Source organism: Sus scrofa, chromosome 7, assembly GCF_054392235.1.
Source record: "Sus scrofa isolate SSC_HxYL_T2T_F1_AM1 chromosome 7, Sscrofa_HxYL_maternal_Yorkshire_Landrace_v2.0, whole genome shotgun sequence".
NCBI classification, from domain to species: Eukaryota; Metazoa; Chordata; class Mammalia; order Artiodactyla; family Suidae; genus Sus; species Sus scrofa.
This window is the reverse complement of record NC_139389.1, coordinates 55,093,830-55,109,660: the sequence shown is the minus strand read 5'-3', so window position 1 is coordinate 55,109,660 and position 15,831 is coordinate 55,093,830. Positions and strand designations below refer to the sequence as shown.

Here is a 15,831-nt window from a genome sequence, read left to right as displayed (position 1 = left end):
GCTTTTATGACCCAATGAGGTGACCTCAGACTGACACACAGTGGGCCGTTAGACAGTCACCTTCAGGATCTGCCCCTGGTCTTGCTCACTCTTGCACTTGTGGTGCCCAGCATGGTGCCTGAATGACTGTTTGAAGATGACATAGTCTGATGATTTTCTATTAATGTCATCTTCTCTCCTTCCTTCCTTTACTATATATGAAGGGTCTTCACTCAGGCAGGTTAGCAAACGCTATTATCCAAACTGTCCTGTTTATTAGATTCTTCATCCTTTCCTCCTCTGACCCACCATCCAATCTGTGAGCCAGGCACTTGTAGGAACCGAGGATGAAAGACCCAAAGACCAAGGTCATCAAGGGTTTCCGGTCTAGGTGAGGGGACAGACTTTTAAAATGTAATATGTGTTTTCCAGGCCATCCAGCCTCGGGGTGCATTGGTTGGCAACACCCACAGGAACCTACAGTATTTCTCTGGCTCTAGCTCCACCTCAGAGATTTCCCCTGAATTTGCCCTTCTTTTCGAGAGTCTCCCCAAAGCTCACATTCTAGACCTGCCGTAGCTGCCCACAGCTCCAGGCACCCCTTCCACAGAGGGGGAAGGGCAGCTCCCAGCTCCCCCCGGCCCCGCCCAGCAGACACAGGTGCCAACCTCTGGGGGCATCTAGACCCTCAGCCAGACCCACCTTCAGCCATACCTCCCTTGCTGCTTTGAGCCTGGCAGCCTCTCCCCTGCCTGTTCCTTGGATCCCAGGGGAACCTGGAGAGCTCTCACTTCTTGGCCATGAACTCTCTCCGAGTCTCCCTCCTGCCTTCACCCCATCTCTCCAGCCACCCCACTGCTGAGACAATGGTTCCTGCTCTTTCCAGGCCCTCCCTCTACCGGGGTTGGCTTCCTTTCCTACAGGTATGGATCACTTGCCATTCACAGAGGGCTAAATACATCTCATGCTTTTGTTTTTTTTTTTGTCTTTTGGCCATTTAATGGGCCGCTCTCACAGCATATGGAGGTTTCCAGGCTAGGGGTCAAATCGGAACCATAGCCGACGGCCTACGCCACAGCCACAGCAACGCAGGACCCGAGCTGAGTCTGCAACGTACACCACAGCTCACGGCAACGCCGGATCCTTAACCCACTGAGCAAAGCCAGGGATCGAACCTGCAACCTCATGGTTCCTAGTCGGATTCTTTAACTACTGAGCCACGACGGGAACTCCAAATACATCTCATGCTTTATCTCATTGGAAACTCTCAATATACTATGAGTCTGGCATTACTATCCCCATTTAACGAAACTAAGACTTAGGTTATTTGTGCAAGGTCAAAGCCAGACCAAAAAGCTTAATTTTTATCATTGCATTTCTTCTGTAAGTTCTGAGGAAGTGATGAAGGTTATAGATTCAGTTGAGACAACTTAACTGCTCAGTGGACACAGGGCTTGGAATCTTTAAACTGAATTCAGGACTTCCCATTGTGTCTCAGTGGGTTAAGAGCCCGATGTAGTCTCTTTGAGGATGCAGGTTTGAGCTCTGGCCTTGCTCAGTGGGTTAAGGATCTGGGATTGCGGTGACCTGTGGTGTAGGTTGCAGATGCTGCTTGGATCTGCTATTGCCTTGGCTGTGGCTGTGGCTGTGGTGTAGACCTGCAGATACAGCTCTGATTTGATCCTTAGCCTGGGAACTTCCATATGCTGCAGGTACAGCCATTAAAGAAAAACAAAACAAACAAACCAAAAAAACCCCCTAACTTCAGAAGGCTCATCTGGGTGGGGCACTTATACCCATTTGTAACTAAAGCTGGAGCGAACACTATCCCAAATCTCATGATTCAGAAGTCACATCAGGGCCCTTAAAACTTTAATCCATTATGATTTATTTATCCTATTCATTAATTAGATTCTTAATTTTGCTGAGCAATTAAAAATATTTTTTATGATATTTCATATACTTATAAAAATAGAAAGGATAGTCCAATAACCCCATGTACCGGGTGCCCAGCCACAGCAATTAGCAACCTAAAGTCATTCATGTTGAATGTATATTTCTACCCTCTCACCTACTCAATAGGGTTAAATTGCAGCAAATCCCAGTATCATATTCATTCATTCATTAATACCTTGACACAAGTCTCTAAAAGAATCCTTTTGGAAAAAAAAATTCTATATTATTATATTTAAAAAATCAACAGTAATTCCCTTACATCAGATGTGCAGTTATGGTTCGAATACTCCCAACTGTAACATATTTAAAAAATAATAGGAGTTCCTGTCGTGGTACAGTGGTTAATCCAACTAGAAACCATGAGGTTGCAGGTTCAATCCCTGACCTTGCTCAGTGGGTTAAGGATCTGGCGTTGCCGTGAGCCGTGGTGTAGGTCACAGACTCGGCTTGGATCCTGCGTTGCTGTGGCTCTGGTGTAGGCTGGCAGCTACAGTTCCGATTAGACCCCTCGCCTGGGAACCTCCATATGCCGCGGGAGTGGCCCAAGAAATGGCACAAAGACCAAAAAATAATAATAATAATAATAATAACTACAGTTAGAACCAGAAGCCAAAAAAAGTCTACATGTTGCATTCATTTGAAGAATCTCTTAAATCTCTTTAACCTGTAAGGTTCCCTCTGACTCTTTGATTTTCCTGCAATTTACACACTTTCTTGTGGAAATGTAAAAGTAGAGAGTCATTTGAAATGTATTAATCACTTGAGTTGGAGAACAGTGCTTCTTAAACTTGAATATGCATAAAAATTCCTGTGGATTTTGGAGTTCCCGTGGTGGCTCAGTGGAAACGAATCTGACTAGGAACCATGAGGTTTCGGGTTCGATCCCTGGCCTTGCTCAATGGGTTAAGGATCTAGCGTTGCCGTGAGCTGTGGTGTAGGTCACAGATACAGCTTGGATCCTCAAGCTGTGTCTGTGGCGTAGGCCGGCAGCTACAGCTCCAATTAGACCCTAGCCTGGGAACCTCCATATGCCACGGGTGTGGCCCTAAAAAGACAAAAGACAAAATAAAAAATTCCTGTGAATTTTAAAATACAGATTCTGGGGTAGCACATGAGATGCCAGGTACAGTATGTTGCTGATCTGGGGACCAATCTCTGAATAGCAAGCCTATGGAATTCCACATTATAAATGTTGCTGATTTTGCTAATTACACCCATCCCTAAAGTGTTTCTCTGCTTACTGTGTTTCCTGTAAATTGCTATCTAGAGGCTCGATTGAATTCTGGGTCAATTGTTTTGGCAAGGATTCTTCCCAGGCACTGCTGCATACTTTCTATTGTTTCACAGAAGGACCTTCATGTCCATTTGTCCCACTTTTAATGATGTTAGATATTTAGGGCAGGCAGCCTGATCTTTCCACTACAGAGATCCCTATGAGTCGTTCTAGCAGCTCTTGGCATTCTCATCGCCCAGATGGATGGTTGTCAACGCTGGCTACATGTTAGAATCACTTGGAGAGATTTTTCACAGATGCTGATGCCAGAGACTTTTCCGGATCAATTTTATTAATCTGGGGTGGTGCCCAGGCAGTATGAGAGTGTGTGTGTGTTCTCACTTGCACACTTGTGTACCTGCATGTGTTTTAAGGCTCTCACATGATTCTAACAGATACCATGTAGGGTTGAAAAGTCATTAGCCCAGATCACTTTTGTTCATTCTGGTTTCCAAATGGTGATATTCTCCATCTGTCTTTTTTTTCATCATTTATTTTGCTGAGCTCTTAATATGTAGTGTAGAAGTATTGGCTTAGAAAGTGAGCTGGGTAACAGGCTACAAAGCAAATCAGCTCCCATTCACACTATGAAGACATTCTCTCCTCCTTCTCCTAAAGCCACTCTCTCCCTTCCCCACAGCCCCCCTCACTTTCAGGGACCGACTCCACACAGGTAACTCAAACTATCTTTGCATGTCCAGCGCCTGTTACCCCACTGTCTCCCCAAATATGACTCACCAGCCCCTCAAGGCTGTCTTGGGGTGGTGGGGATGGGCTTCTCATTTCTTCTCTTTCCTTCTGTATCTATCTTCCTTCCTCTTTCTTTTCTCCCTTCCTCCCTCCCTACCTTCCTCCCCCATTTTTTTTTTTTTCTTTTTAGGGCCATACCTGTGGCATATGGAAGCTCCCAGGCTAGGGGTCAAATCAGAGCTGCAGCTGCTGGCCTACACCACAGCCACAGCAACTCGGGATCTGAACCACATCTGCAACCCACATGACAGCTCACAGCAACACCAGATCCTTAACCCACTGAGCAAGGCCAGGGATCAAACCCACATCCTCATGGATACTAGTCGGGTTCGTAACCCAATGAGCCACAATGGGAACTCTAGTCTTCTGATTTTTATACTATTTCACCTTCATCAAAATAGGCATGGGTTATGTTTCTATAAAAGATATCTTCCTTTCCAGAAGAAAAGTGTGAAAAGACCCATTTTTCCTAACTCTGCACTTTTTCTATAAATCCCAATATGTCAATGAAAATCCTCTTAACAGATGGAGTTCCCATGGTGGCTCAGGGGTTATCGAACCCAGCTAGCATCCATGAGGTTGAAGGTTTGATCCCTGGCCTTGCTCAGTGGGTTAAGAATCCGGTGTTGCCATGAGCTGTGGTGTAGGTCACAGATACAGATCAGATCCAGCATTGCTGTGGCTGTGGTATAGGCTGGCAGCTACAGCTCAGATTGGACTCCTAGCCTGGGAACCTCCATATGCCACGGGTGTGGTCCTAAAAAGACAAAAAGAAAACCCTCTTGATTGAGGTTTTTAGGCTTCAGAGGATGCCAGAATTAAAATATGGAGATGACTGTAACTTGGAAGGTAAAAAAACCTCAGCCTCCCCTAATCTCACCCTGTTTCACCAGTTAAGGCTTGTCCTGCCAGGAAGAGGATCTGTAAATAGATGAAAAGAAAAAAAATTGGAAAGCTAAAAACTTGCCACCTGTCCCAGGAGGAAAAGCTGTCCAGAGTCTTTTTTCCTTCTGTCTGGCTTCCTTAGTCTCATCCTCTATTTTTAAAATATATCAGCTATTTAATTAGAGCACAGTTTGTGAGCATAAACTCCATTCGTGAGAAAGAACACAGAACACAGGTACCTTAGAGCTAAAGAACAGCTTTGATTTTTGGCATAAATTGGGAGTGCAGAGCCTTCTAGTCAACCTGGCACTGCTCTGTTAGCCTGTATCTGTCTTTGTCTCTCTCTGCAGAAGAGTCTTCATCAGTCTCACTCTGTTGACTTTCAGGAATCCTTAAGCATGGCAAGCCAGCCCAGGCTTTACTACTTCAATGGAAGAGGAAGGATGGAAGCTTTCCCGTGGCGCTTGGCTGCAGCAGGAGTAGAATTGAGATGCTGGAGTTACTCAAATTACTTTCGAGGGTAGGGGTGTCACTGAGCACTTACCTAGGGAGCAGCTGGGGAAAATTCTTTATATGACACTCGAACGAAAAGCAGTTTTTACCACTTGTTCTTTCAATGTTGGGCTGTGAACGGATGAGTTAATTTTTTTTAGCAAGTACTCCGATGCTGTGGTAACTGGTTGTTGATACTGAGCTCTTCCAAGGTGCAAAGGAAGGAAGGAGGGAGGAAGGAAGGAAAGGAGGGAGGAAGGGAAGAAGGGACTCATTCCAACTTACAGCTTCTCTTCATTTCATTCTTATCAGCAAGTATTGTGTTTATTTAACTACATTTGCCTCAAGAACATTAAGAGACAGGTAATTTTCAGAGTTCCTGTCATGGCTCAGCAGAAACAAATCTCACTAGCATCCATGAGGATGCAGGTTCGATCCCTGGCCTTGCTCAGTGGGTTAAGGATCCGGGGTTGCTGTGAGCTGTGGTGTAGGTCATAGACACAGCTCAGATCCTGTGTTGCTGTGACTGTGGTGTAGGCTGGAAGCTGTAGGTAGCTCTGATTCGACCCCTAGCCTGGGAACCTCCATATGCTGCAGGTGTAGCCCTAAAAAGACAAAAGACAAAAAAGAAAAAAAGTTCACGACCCAGCATATCTTCAAACTAGTTTCTTACGCTTCCAATCACGAGAGTATTTTATAGATAAGAGTATACATTTCTATGGCCAATTTCACATTTAGTTTCTGCTCCAGTATCATAATCATAGTCTGTGTCCAAGCTGTTGCCCATCTGAACCTGGAGGTCTCGCTTCATCATCTTTGACTGTCAGCAGTAACCTCCGCCTTCCTAGCCTTGCTTGTGGTACCACCTCTTTGGCACCAATAGGATTGATGGGATTTTTTTTTTTTTAAAGTAGGATATTTTTAAAGTATATCAATGGATTCTGTCTGGGTTTCCTATCTGGTTAAATTAGTAAGCTTTTTTTTTTTTTTTTTTTTTCCCCTTTTCCTTTTTCCCTTAATGGAATTACCCCTGAACGTTTAACAACCTCCTTGAAGGCTGGTCAGGAAAGATAAGCAAAGGTAACAAGCTTATAAACCCTGCTGTCATCGGCTGGGCCTCTACCCACCAGGCCTTGTAAATAAAGGTCTGAAATCTGACACCATTGCACAGAGCCAACAGGACCAAAATTACAGATTTTTAGAGCTTTAAGGATCCCTTAGTTCAAATTCCTCCTCAAGGATGAGAAACTGAGTCCCAGAGAGGGGACATGACCTTCCAAAGGGCACAGAGCAGTCAGTGAGAGAACTAGGCTGATTCAGGCCTTCAGGGAAATACCCTGGACATGAAGAGTCCTAAGCATGCCTAAAAATGAAGTGGTGATTTAGAACAAAATCGCTTTTGTTTCAGAATTATTACTGTTATGGGGGAAGAGGGAGAATATCTGCTTCCAAGGAAAAGTTCTGGCTTAAATAACCCTCATTCCCAATCTCCAGCAATCAATAATTTAACACTGAAATGTACAGAGAAGACACTAAAATGAAAGAATCAGGTTTAAAAAAGAATGTCTTTTATTTGAATACTGAATACATTCTGTTAAGTACATAGTGTGCTGGGGATGAGGTTTTTTTGAAGGAAAAAAAACATTGGCAGTGATACAACTAAAATGGGAAAAAATTTTCAAAAATAATACAAATGACATATAGGGAGTTTCCACTGCAGCTTTGTGGAAATGAACCCAGCTAGTATCCATGAGGATACAGGTCCCTGGCCCTGATCAGTGGGTTAAGTATCCCGCGTTGCCATGAGCTGCAGTGTAGGTCATAGATGTGGCTCGGATCTGGCACCGCTATGGCTGTGACATAGGCCAGCAGCTACAGCTCTGATTTGACCCCTAGCCTGGGAACCTCCATATGCCATGGGTGCAGCCCTAAAAAAAAAACAACACAAATGACAAACAGCTACATTAGCATTTTGTGAAGCCCACTTAGGGTGTCCCATCATCTGATCAGTTGTAGTTTAATTTACATTTACTTCAGACATGGGTATTTGGAACTGTCAAAAAAAAAAAAAAAGTGTCACATCTATAAAACATGACACAGCAAATCAAAGATATATGATATTACGATTTATTAAATATCTTTAATGAAACCAATATCAGACAGTTAGAAAACAGTTAAACCATTTGCTTAAAAAAAAAAAAAAAAACCAAACTAGTGTCCATATTAGAAGTGACAGTGTTTCTGTTGTAGTTTCTAACATAAAATAAGACCATGTTGAACCTTCATTATCGAAATTTATCTTTTCAATACAAAGAGGAGGCTTTGCCCGTTATGGTAGAATGACGAGAATTTAGATTTCAGTTCCTCTGGATTCTCAGAGCAGCAATAAGACAAGTCTCAGGATCATCAGGAGGCTGGATTAAAACAGAAGACAGGCAAGGGGAGGGTGAGGTAGAGGTCTGAGACTGAAGGGTCACGGGCTCACCTAACCCACGTGGTCCTGATCCCCCACTCCACTCCCAGGGTTCTGTCCTGCTTCTACTCCCTAGGGCAGGGGCAATCACGCCATCCTTGCATTTGAACTTCCCAGATATGACTGAATTAGCAACTTAAAAATAGCCACTGAATGAAGGAGAAAGATCAGAATTCACTGTTCTGAGAATATGGGATGAGTCTTCATAAGAGAAAGGTCCAGAAAGAAACACTAAACTTTCAAAAGCTAGTAAAGGCAAGCAACTTGAAAAATGAATCAAGGAGTGATTTAGGGATGCCACAATGACAAGCTCAGCTACTTTCCACCTTTGGAGTCTTTTTTTTTTTTTTCCCCCTCCATGCCTGTTGCATGCAGAAGTTCCTGGGCCAGGGATTGAACCCAAGCCACTGCACAGACAATGCCGGATCCTTAACCTGCTACACCATGAGAACTCCTGAATGCACAATATTTTAAGGTTTTATAGTCATGCTGATTGTAATAAAAATTACTTTGACCTTTCAATTTATTTTTTTATTATTTTTTTTTTTTGTATTTTTGCTATTTCTTTGGGCCGCTCCCACGGCATATGGAGGGTCCCAGGCTAGGGGTCGAATCGGAGCTGTAGCCGCCAGCCTATGCCAGAGCCACAGCAACACGGGATCCGAGCCGCGTCTGCAACCGACACCACAGCTCACGGCAACGCCGGATCGTTAACCCACTGAGCAAGGGCAGGGACCGAACCCACAACCTCATGGTTCCTAGTCGGATTCGTTAACCACTGCGCCACGACGGGAACTCCCCTGACCTTTCAATTTAAAACTGACTTTTGCCAAAAATTCAGCACTTCACTGATGCCATAGGAAAGCATAGATCTAAATAGTTTTTCTTGGAGTTCCTGTTGTGGCTCAGCGGTAACGAAGCCAACTAGTATCCAAGAGGATGTGGGTTCAATCCCTGGCCTCCATCAGTGGGTTGGGGATCCCACGTTGCTGTGGCTGTGGCGCAGGCTGACAGCTGTAGCTCTGACTGAACCCCTAGCCGGGGAACTTCCATATGCTGCGGGTGTGGCCCTTCCCCCCCAAAAAAGACCAAAAAAAAGTTTTTCTTACCTCAAACCTGCAACCAGCCCAGCTGGCATTATTTTCTTGGATCGCTTAAACCTCACCCCCATTATGGTGGCCAGGAAGAAAGCTGTAACTAAAAACCAAACAGAGCGTGAACCAGAGTTTCAAACATGTTATCAGTGCTTGCTCCTGAAAAAAAAATACATATTGTTTCAGCTTTTTAATATAACGACTATGATGTATTGATATTGAATTGCTATTTTCTTGAAACGACAAAGTGCTCTATTCAATCCCTTTATGAACTAGCTTATCAGAAAAGTTTCTGAGTTAACAAGTATGTTAAAATCAACTCCTGAAATCTCTTCAAAAGAAAAAGGCTTTTTCAAACTTAAATTTCTATGTACTGGGTCTTATTCAAGTTTCCTCAGAATACTAGGCAGTAAGCCTGGGTCCACAGGACACATCAAATAAGTATTTAGCGAACTGAATATATGGGAAAGAATCAGTTTCTAAAGTAAATCTTTAAGACTTTATTCATAAAATAACACTAAGAAAAGGCTGGCTGTTTTTATTTTGTAGCATTCCATTTTGGAAATTTTATGCCTAGAGACTAAATTAACAAGTCTAATGATAACATTACATTCAGAAGCATCATATCAGCCTCTAGGATCTGAACCCATATGATGAGAGAGGCAGTTTTATGTAAGAGATTAGGACATGGATGTCATAATTGAAGAACAACTTCCAAGGAAAAATCACTTGCTGATGTGAAAAACAACATGACTGACAGTAAACATGTATAAACTATTTAAATGCATATAAATAAAAAAGCCCAATATAATCTTGCTGACCTATTTTTATCTTTTGATACAATTTCATTACTGAAAATATCCCTACCTCCTATTTAAATAAGGAAAAAGGGAGTTCCCATTGTGGCTCAGCAGAAACAAACCCAACTAGGATCCATGAGGATGTAGGTTCAATTCCTGGGCTTGCTCCATGGGTTAAGGATCAGGCGTTGCCGTGAGCTGTGGTGTAGGTGGCAGATGCTGCTCGGATCCCGAGCTGCTGTGGCTGTGGTGTAGGCAGCAGCTATAGCTCCGATTCTACTCCTAGCCTGGGAAATTCCATATGCCACATGTGCAGCCCCCCAAAAATAAAATAAGGGAAAAATCCCACTTAATCTCTCTCTCCCCCTCAAATAAAGAACTGATACAACGTCTTCTTTTGTATTTTCTTCCATGCCCAAGGCCCTTTGAACTATCATCAAATTAAACAGAGACCATTTCCTCAGTGTAGTTTCCCAAATTTTCCCTATATTTCTCTTTCTAAAAGGAAGAAAGCCAAGCATCCTGGGCTTTAAATACACACAGCTTCTTTCCATCCTCCCTGTGCACATTCTTCCACTAAGCTCAACAAAGGGAAGAAGCTAAAAAAGGGTCAGCCTTGCTTTCCTAGGTTAAATCTTAAGGCAAAGTGGGATCGAAAAGCTGTTTGTGAATTAAATAAAATAATGCAAGGCTGTCTCTTTAAAGGTATTTTCACAGCAACACAGACTATGCTAATCTGTACTGAGAAGCATTAGCAGAAAATCCAGACATAATTCCTGGATTTTTCTCATTTTATTTTTCTAGCAACAAATGTTATAGACATAATCTTGTGAGTTGTAAGGTGGTATGGCAACATCATTATTTTTGATTGGGTCTGTGTAGAAGGAAACAAGAATGGTGTTTTGTCTCCACAAGTGACCACCTGCCATCTGACAAGTATGTCTTTTTGGTTTTGGCCACCTGCAGCACATGGAGTTCTGGGGCCAGGGATCAGATCCAAGCCACAGTTGTGACTTACTCCAGAGCTGTGGCAATGCTGGACCCTTACACCAGATCCTTAACCCACTGTGCCAGACTGGGGATCGAACCTGTGTCCCAGCACTCCAGAAACACTGCCAATCCCGTTGCACCACAGCGGGAACTCCTGACCAGTATTTTCTACACACCAAGGCTAGGTATCAAAAAGCCACCCCCAAGCTTCAATTCTCCAGAACTGGGGAAAATGTCTTACTCACACAGGGACAGTTTTACATCTCGCTTGTCAAGGGAGACACGGTAAGCTCCATAGCCAGCCAAAAAGCCAACAAAAAGACCAGCAATCAAAGACGGAACACCACCTGGGGGAAAAAAAATTATGGGCTCAGAGAGACTGTCCTCAAATGAAAGGCATGCCCTCATCACTTCAAGTATGATACAGACGTAGAAAGATGCATTTCTTCTTGGGCACTGTAACTAGACAGAGCCAAACTAGGTATCAGCTATTCATGGATAGTTTCTAAGAAGTGACTGTTTCATGCTGAACCCCAAATGCGAGCAGAGGAACCCAAAGTACCTAGCATTGCAAGGGTCAGGGGTTAGGTACCACAACAAAACCCATCTTGTAGTAATGTTTCTAAAGTGACTGCATGATCTCAGACAATTAGTTGACTTCTTTATGCCTCTCTCTTTTTTTTCTACTTGCCTCCATCTCTTCACTCTGAGGTTGTGATGATAAAAATTAAGATGAGATGATATTTTTAGCTCACGGAGGTAGAGAGAAACCCTGTGCAAACCAAGTGATGGTTCCGTCCTGAATAATTAACAAGCCTTCCCGCCTCAACTGGCCAGGACTCAGAGATGGAGCCTGACCACACTGAGTGGTCCGGAAGAACCTGGTCACTGATGCAGCCAGCCAGTCACCATCCCCTCCCCGCCCCAGCCCCATCCCCCACCCCTGCCCAGCGCTGCCTGGGGCACTGTGACAGATATGGCACTTCCTGAGCCCTGGGCAGTGGGCATAAGCCAGTGACACTGTCACCAATCACACAGTCCTCACTTCAGGGTACTCACTCTATTTAGATCTATTGGATGGAATCCCTAGGGGTAGGGTCAGGGGGTCTCTGTTTTTAAGTGTCTACAGGAAATTCAGATTGCAAGAGGGTTAAGAATCATTGCAGCAACACACATACATACGCACACAAACTTGCGTGCAAGCTTTCTCTCTCTCCCTTTCCCTACCCCTCAAAAAAATCACTAAAGAAGGAAGTGACTCTAATAACTGTATAGACCTGAAACTTGAGTCTCTCAATGTCACAAATATAACGCTCTTTGAAATATAATTTCATTTGATGTATTTCTCAAAAATATAAGAAACAGAAATCTGAGACATCATGACTATAAGTGTTTTGCCTTGCAGTAAAATAGAAAACTTGACCTTTCATTTTTCTCCATGAAAATCCTCAAATCTATCAACTAGGTTTTCTTCTGTCTTTGGGAAAAAATGGAAGAGACCACTTAGGATATGACATCTAAGTGTTTAATGAACTGTCTTCTGAAATACACAATATCATCATAAATCAGTTTTTTGACACCATGTAACAAACATAAAAACAACTAAAAAAAAATCCACCTTTGATAAGAAGTGGGCAGCCTGAGGAGGTGAAGTCAATTAATTTTACAACTGATATTGACAGAAGAAGGGAGACTCAGATGCCAGGGCTGGAACATCCACCCAGCTCCAGAGAGAAGCCCCTCTTTCCACAAATCCCTACCATGTGCTGGTTCTCCACTGCCTAAGGACTTCATTAGCTTCTTGTCCTACCTATAGACCCTTAGATGATCCTGACACAAACATCGACCTCCCACCAGGTTCCTTGGATGAAAAATCTGGTTGGGGCTTACCTCTCCGCTTATAGCCCAAAATGCTTCCGAACGTCACCAGGGCTGCATAACCAAAACCAATCAGGTCCATTGGCAAGGTTTAACTCTATATAGCAAGAGGGAAGGGATGCATTTTACACAACAAGAAGACTTTGGGGGAGCATGTGTGTATAAAAATGATACGTGTTCCACAGAATTACAGAAATTAATCTCTCCAGTCTACTAAGAAGAGGGCACCTAGATCTTCACCCATCCCACCACCCAGCGCTACCCCAGTCCTCATCACTCTCAAGCACCATTTGAGGCGGCATCTCCTCTCCTGGTGAAGACCTGCTGTGCCCTCAGCTGTTTACTCCTTTCTACTTCCCCAGAAGGACTTTTGCCCTGGCTGTGACCCCTCCATCTCCACTGTGCACTTCCGTGCCTGGAAGGTCCCCCCTCCCTCACCTCCAATCCCAGCTCCCTTTGCACCTGTGCCCCATCTCAGACGCCCCCCGTCCCCCAACCTCCTTAACCGCTCCAGCCTGCACCGTCCACCTGGTCTGGAACACCTGCTCTTCTTCCCTCGAATTCCTTGACTTCAGCAGCTTCGCCTGATAATTCTTTCATATTTGTACAGATCTTTGTGCCCCCTCCTCCTCACACCAAAGAACAGGAAAGGGATAACATGGACGTTTGCTTATTGACTGAACCAAAGATCCCCTTTCAACATGTGCTTTGCCCTGGCTTTGCTGTGAGACAGCTCTCCCTTGGTGGCAGAGACATCCACGCTTAGTTCATGGTAAACCATTAAAAGACAAACGCAGCCCTGGCACGCACGAGGTTAACTGAGTGACCGTGACAGCCAATGTAACTCGCAGCAGTAGCTGAAACATCCAGGGGTGGGAAGTTCTCAGAAGTTCCACTGAAATCTTCCCAGGATTCTCTAAGACCTAGGAGAAGCTGTGCTGACCACAGGTGACTACTAGCGGCTACTAGTCCCAGAAGTAATTTAGGGACCTAATTTTCTCCTTAATCCAATCATCTGGTGTTAAAGGCCAGTTCTTCACCCTCCTCTGAGCTTCGCAGTTCTTCCTCTGATCCTCTTTTGAGGCCCCATCCCTCTACTTAGTGTAGAGTTACTTCTGTTGAACTCATCTCTGCCCTGGGCCAGTCAAACTTCTTGAGGACTAAGCTCAGGTTCAACTCATCTTCCTCTCCCACAGCGCCAAGCCCAATGCGTGCACAAGGCAAATGCTGAATAAATGAGTGAATGAGCTAGGGAACCAAAGCAATAACTTTGGCCTGAAGACATTCTGTAACTGAGCCACCCTCCGTGTAGCTCCACTGCCAGGAAAAAAAGCCCTTTATCTCCTCAATGAACTGAGTGTTGCTCTACAAAGACAAAATAATCTATTCTCAATCCTTGTAAGAAGTTTCCGTGCTCACAGCGAAAATTCACATAAAAAGCAATCCGCCCTGGCGCTCCTTTTCCGTAGCAGGACCGTATAACCTGCTTAGGACCACACAGTAAAACCAGAGGCTTGCGTTAGCCTGGGAGGGATAGGGGTGGGGACAATATGCCCAACGCATCACGTGCTCTCAGTGTCATCGGTTGCCCAGCACTCGGAAGAGCCAGAAAGCATCCTGGGTGCAATGCGGCAAAATAATTTACTGCACAACGTACAAAACCAGGTGACACGGCCCTGCCTTGCCCCTAGCCCTGCAAAATTTGACGAACCCACTAAGAGATTTCCCGCAAGTCATTATATAAAAAGCATTTTCACATGCTGAGGATCAATAATTACCTACCTTTTAACTCCTTGGGGCTCGAAAGACATTTTCGAGTGCAGTCTGGTTGGTGCAGGAAAGGTTTTAAAACCTCGCCAAGCATTTCTGTGATGGTCCAAGATCTCCACCCCCTTCCCCACCTCTCCGTAGCTCCAGGAACTCCAGGGAGGACAAGTGTCCAGGGAGGACTAATGGGAGATTCAGGGCCGTGGAAGGAAGAAATTCGGAGAATTCCCAGGCAGAAGAGAAGCGATACCCGGGAGAGCTGACCCCACCCCCTGCAAAATCCTCCCAAGGTTCTTCGCATTGTTATCTATTTCTGCGCCTTTGCATTAAATTACGGGCAGGAAGGTATAAGTTGCGAGACGTACAGCTCACCTGCAGCCCCAAGCTCTCCCCGCGGCTGAAAAGAGAAAAGTCGGGAGCCAGCTGCGGGAAAACTTCGTACCTGCAGTCAGGAAGCTGACCTCAAAAGCCTGCGCCTTCCGACTCTGGGCACTACTCTCCGGCACTGGGCGGGGCCGCTGATTCCGGGCGGCCCCGCCCCCCCTGTGCGCATGCGCCTCCCCCACCCCCCATTCCGCAGCTCGGGTTTGTGTAGGATGGTTCTCCTTGTACCATCTGCAGCCCTCTCTGGCAATAGCATCCTAGGCCGTGGCCACCCTCGGTCACTCGCTCCTGCGGCCTGGCTTTCCGCCCTGGTGCCAGGATCTGCTGCTTTCTGTCGGACGGGGCGGGACTGACAAGCACTCGCAAGGAGTGGGTCTGGGTGTACCAAGGATTCCAGAAGGCGAAAGATTTTTAACCATGAAGAAGTTCCTTCATCATTCAAGGGGCATTTGTGGGATTTCTCCAGCAGCCTAGGCCTTTTATATACTCTCCTGTAGATTGTCCTCATTTTCAACGGTGGGAGCTAAGGTTCAGAAAGGTGAAAGGATTTCGTTGTCCTCAGGCTCAGCTCCTAAGAGAGGTGCGAGTGTTAGAACCCAGGCTGTCCAGTTTCGAAACCCGAGCAACCTTCCTTACACCGCCCATCTACGAGGTCATCTAGATGCGGAGGGGAAACCAGGAAACCGGTCTTATACTTCAAACCCAGGATTTGCTGGGCCTAAATACCAGAAGGGAAAGGTACACCATGCCAGAAGTGTAAGGCACTTGAAATCATGTCTAGTTTCAGGATAATCTATCCCCAGGAATGAGCTTTAGATTGATCTGGCATCGTGCCTTCTAAATACAACTTCTCATTTCACTCCAGTTTTGTCTTCTAGGCCACAATCCAGTAACTCCAACCCTCTCCCTTACATAACAGGCTGTCATCTAGGAGTCATCAAGTTGCTCTAGGGGTGCTTCGGGCTAGGAATAATAGAATTTCTTTTAAAAGGAAACCTAAGAATATACAGTAAATCTTGTGAACTTTGCTGAATCTACTCCTTCTGCTTAAAAATGCTTCAGGGAAGGAACGTGACTGTATCTAACTTAGGAGAAGCATAAGGTAGGCCT

General features: G+C 44.9%; 1 protein-coding gene across 7 annotated transcripts; it reads right to left on the bottom strand.

The window, feature by feature from the left end:
* Positions 1–6,881: 6,881 nt before the first annotated feature.
* TMEM14A (transmembrane protein 14A) lies at positions 6,882–14,889 on the bottom strand. 7 transcript variants are annotated; one of them, XM_084966543.1, is made up of 6 exons: positions 14,710–14,835; positions 14,353–14,519; positions 12,583–12,667; positions 10,938–11,039; positions 8,918–9,005; positions 6,882–7,749 (listed from the first exon to the last, which is right to left on the bottom strand). In XM_084966543.1, the coding sequence occupies exons 3-6, from the start codon at positions 12,650–12,652 to the stop codon at positions 7,710–7,712; spliced, it is 300 nt and encodes a 99-aa protein (XP_084822669.1). In that variant the 5' UTR covers positions 12,653–12,667; positions 14,353–14,519; positions 14,710–14,835; the 3' UTR covers positions 6,882–7,709.
* Positions 14,890–15,831: the final 942 nt, after the last annotated feature.

Bases quoted from the DNA above. Each gene is read 5' to 3' on its own strand.
- TMEM14A (XM_013978452.3), bottom strand. From the start codon at position 12,652: ATGGACCTGATTGGTTTTGGTTATGCAGCCCTGGTGACGTTCGGAAGC. The intron at 11,040-12,582 runs GTAAGCCCCAAC...TTTTTCCCCCAG, and splicing joins TTTGGGCTATAAGCGGAGAG to GTGGTGTTCCGTCTTTGATT. The intron at 9,006-10,937 runs GTGAGTAAGACA...TTTGGTTTTTAG, and splicing joins AGATGTAAAACTGTCCCTGT to TTACAGCTTTCTTCCTGGCC.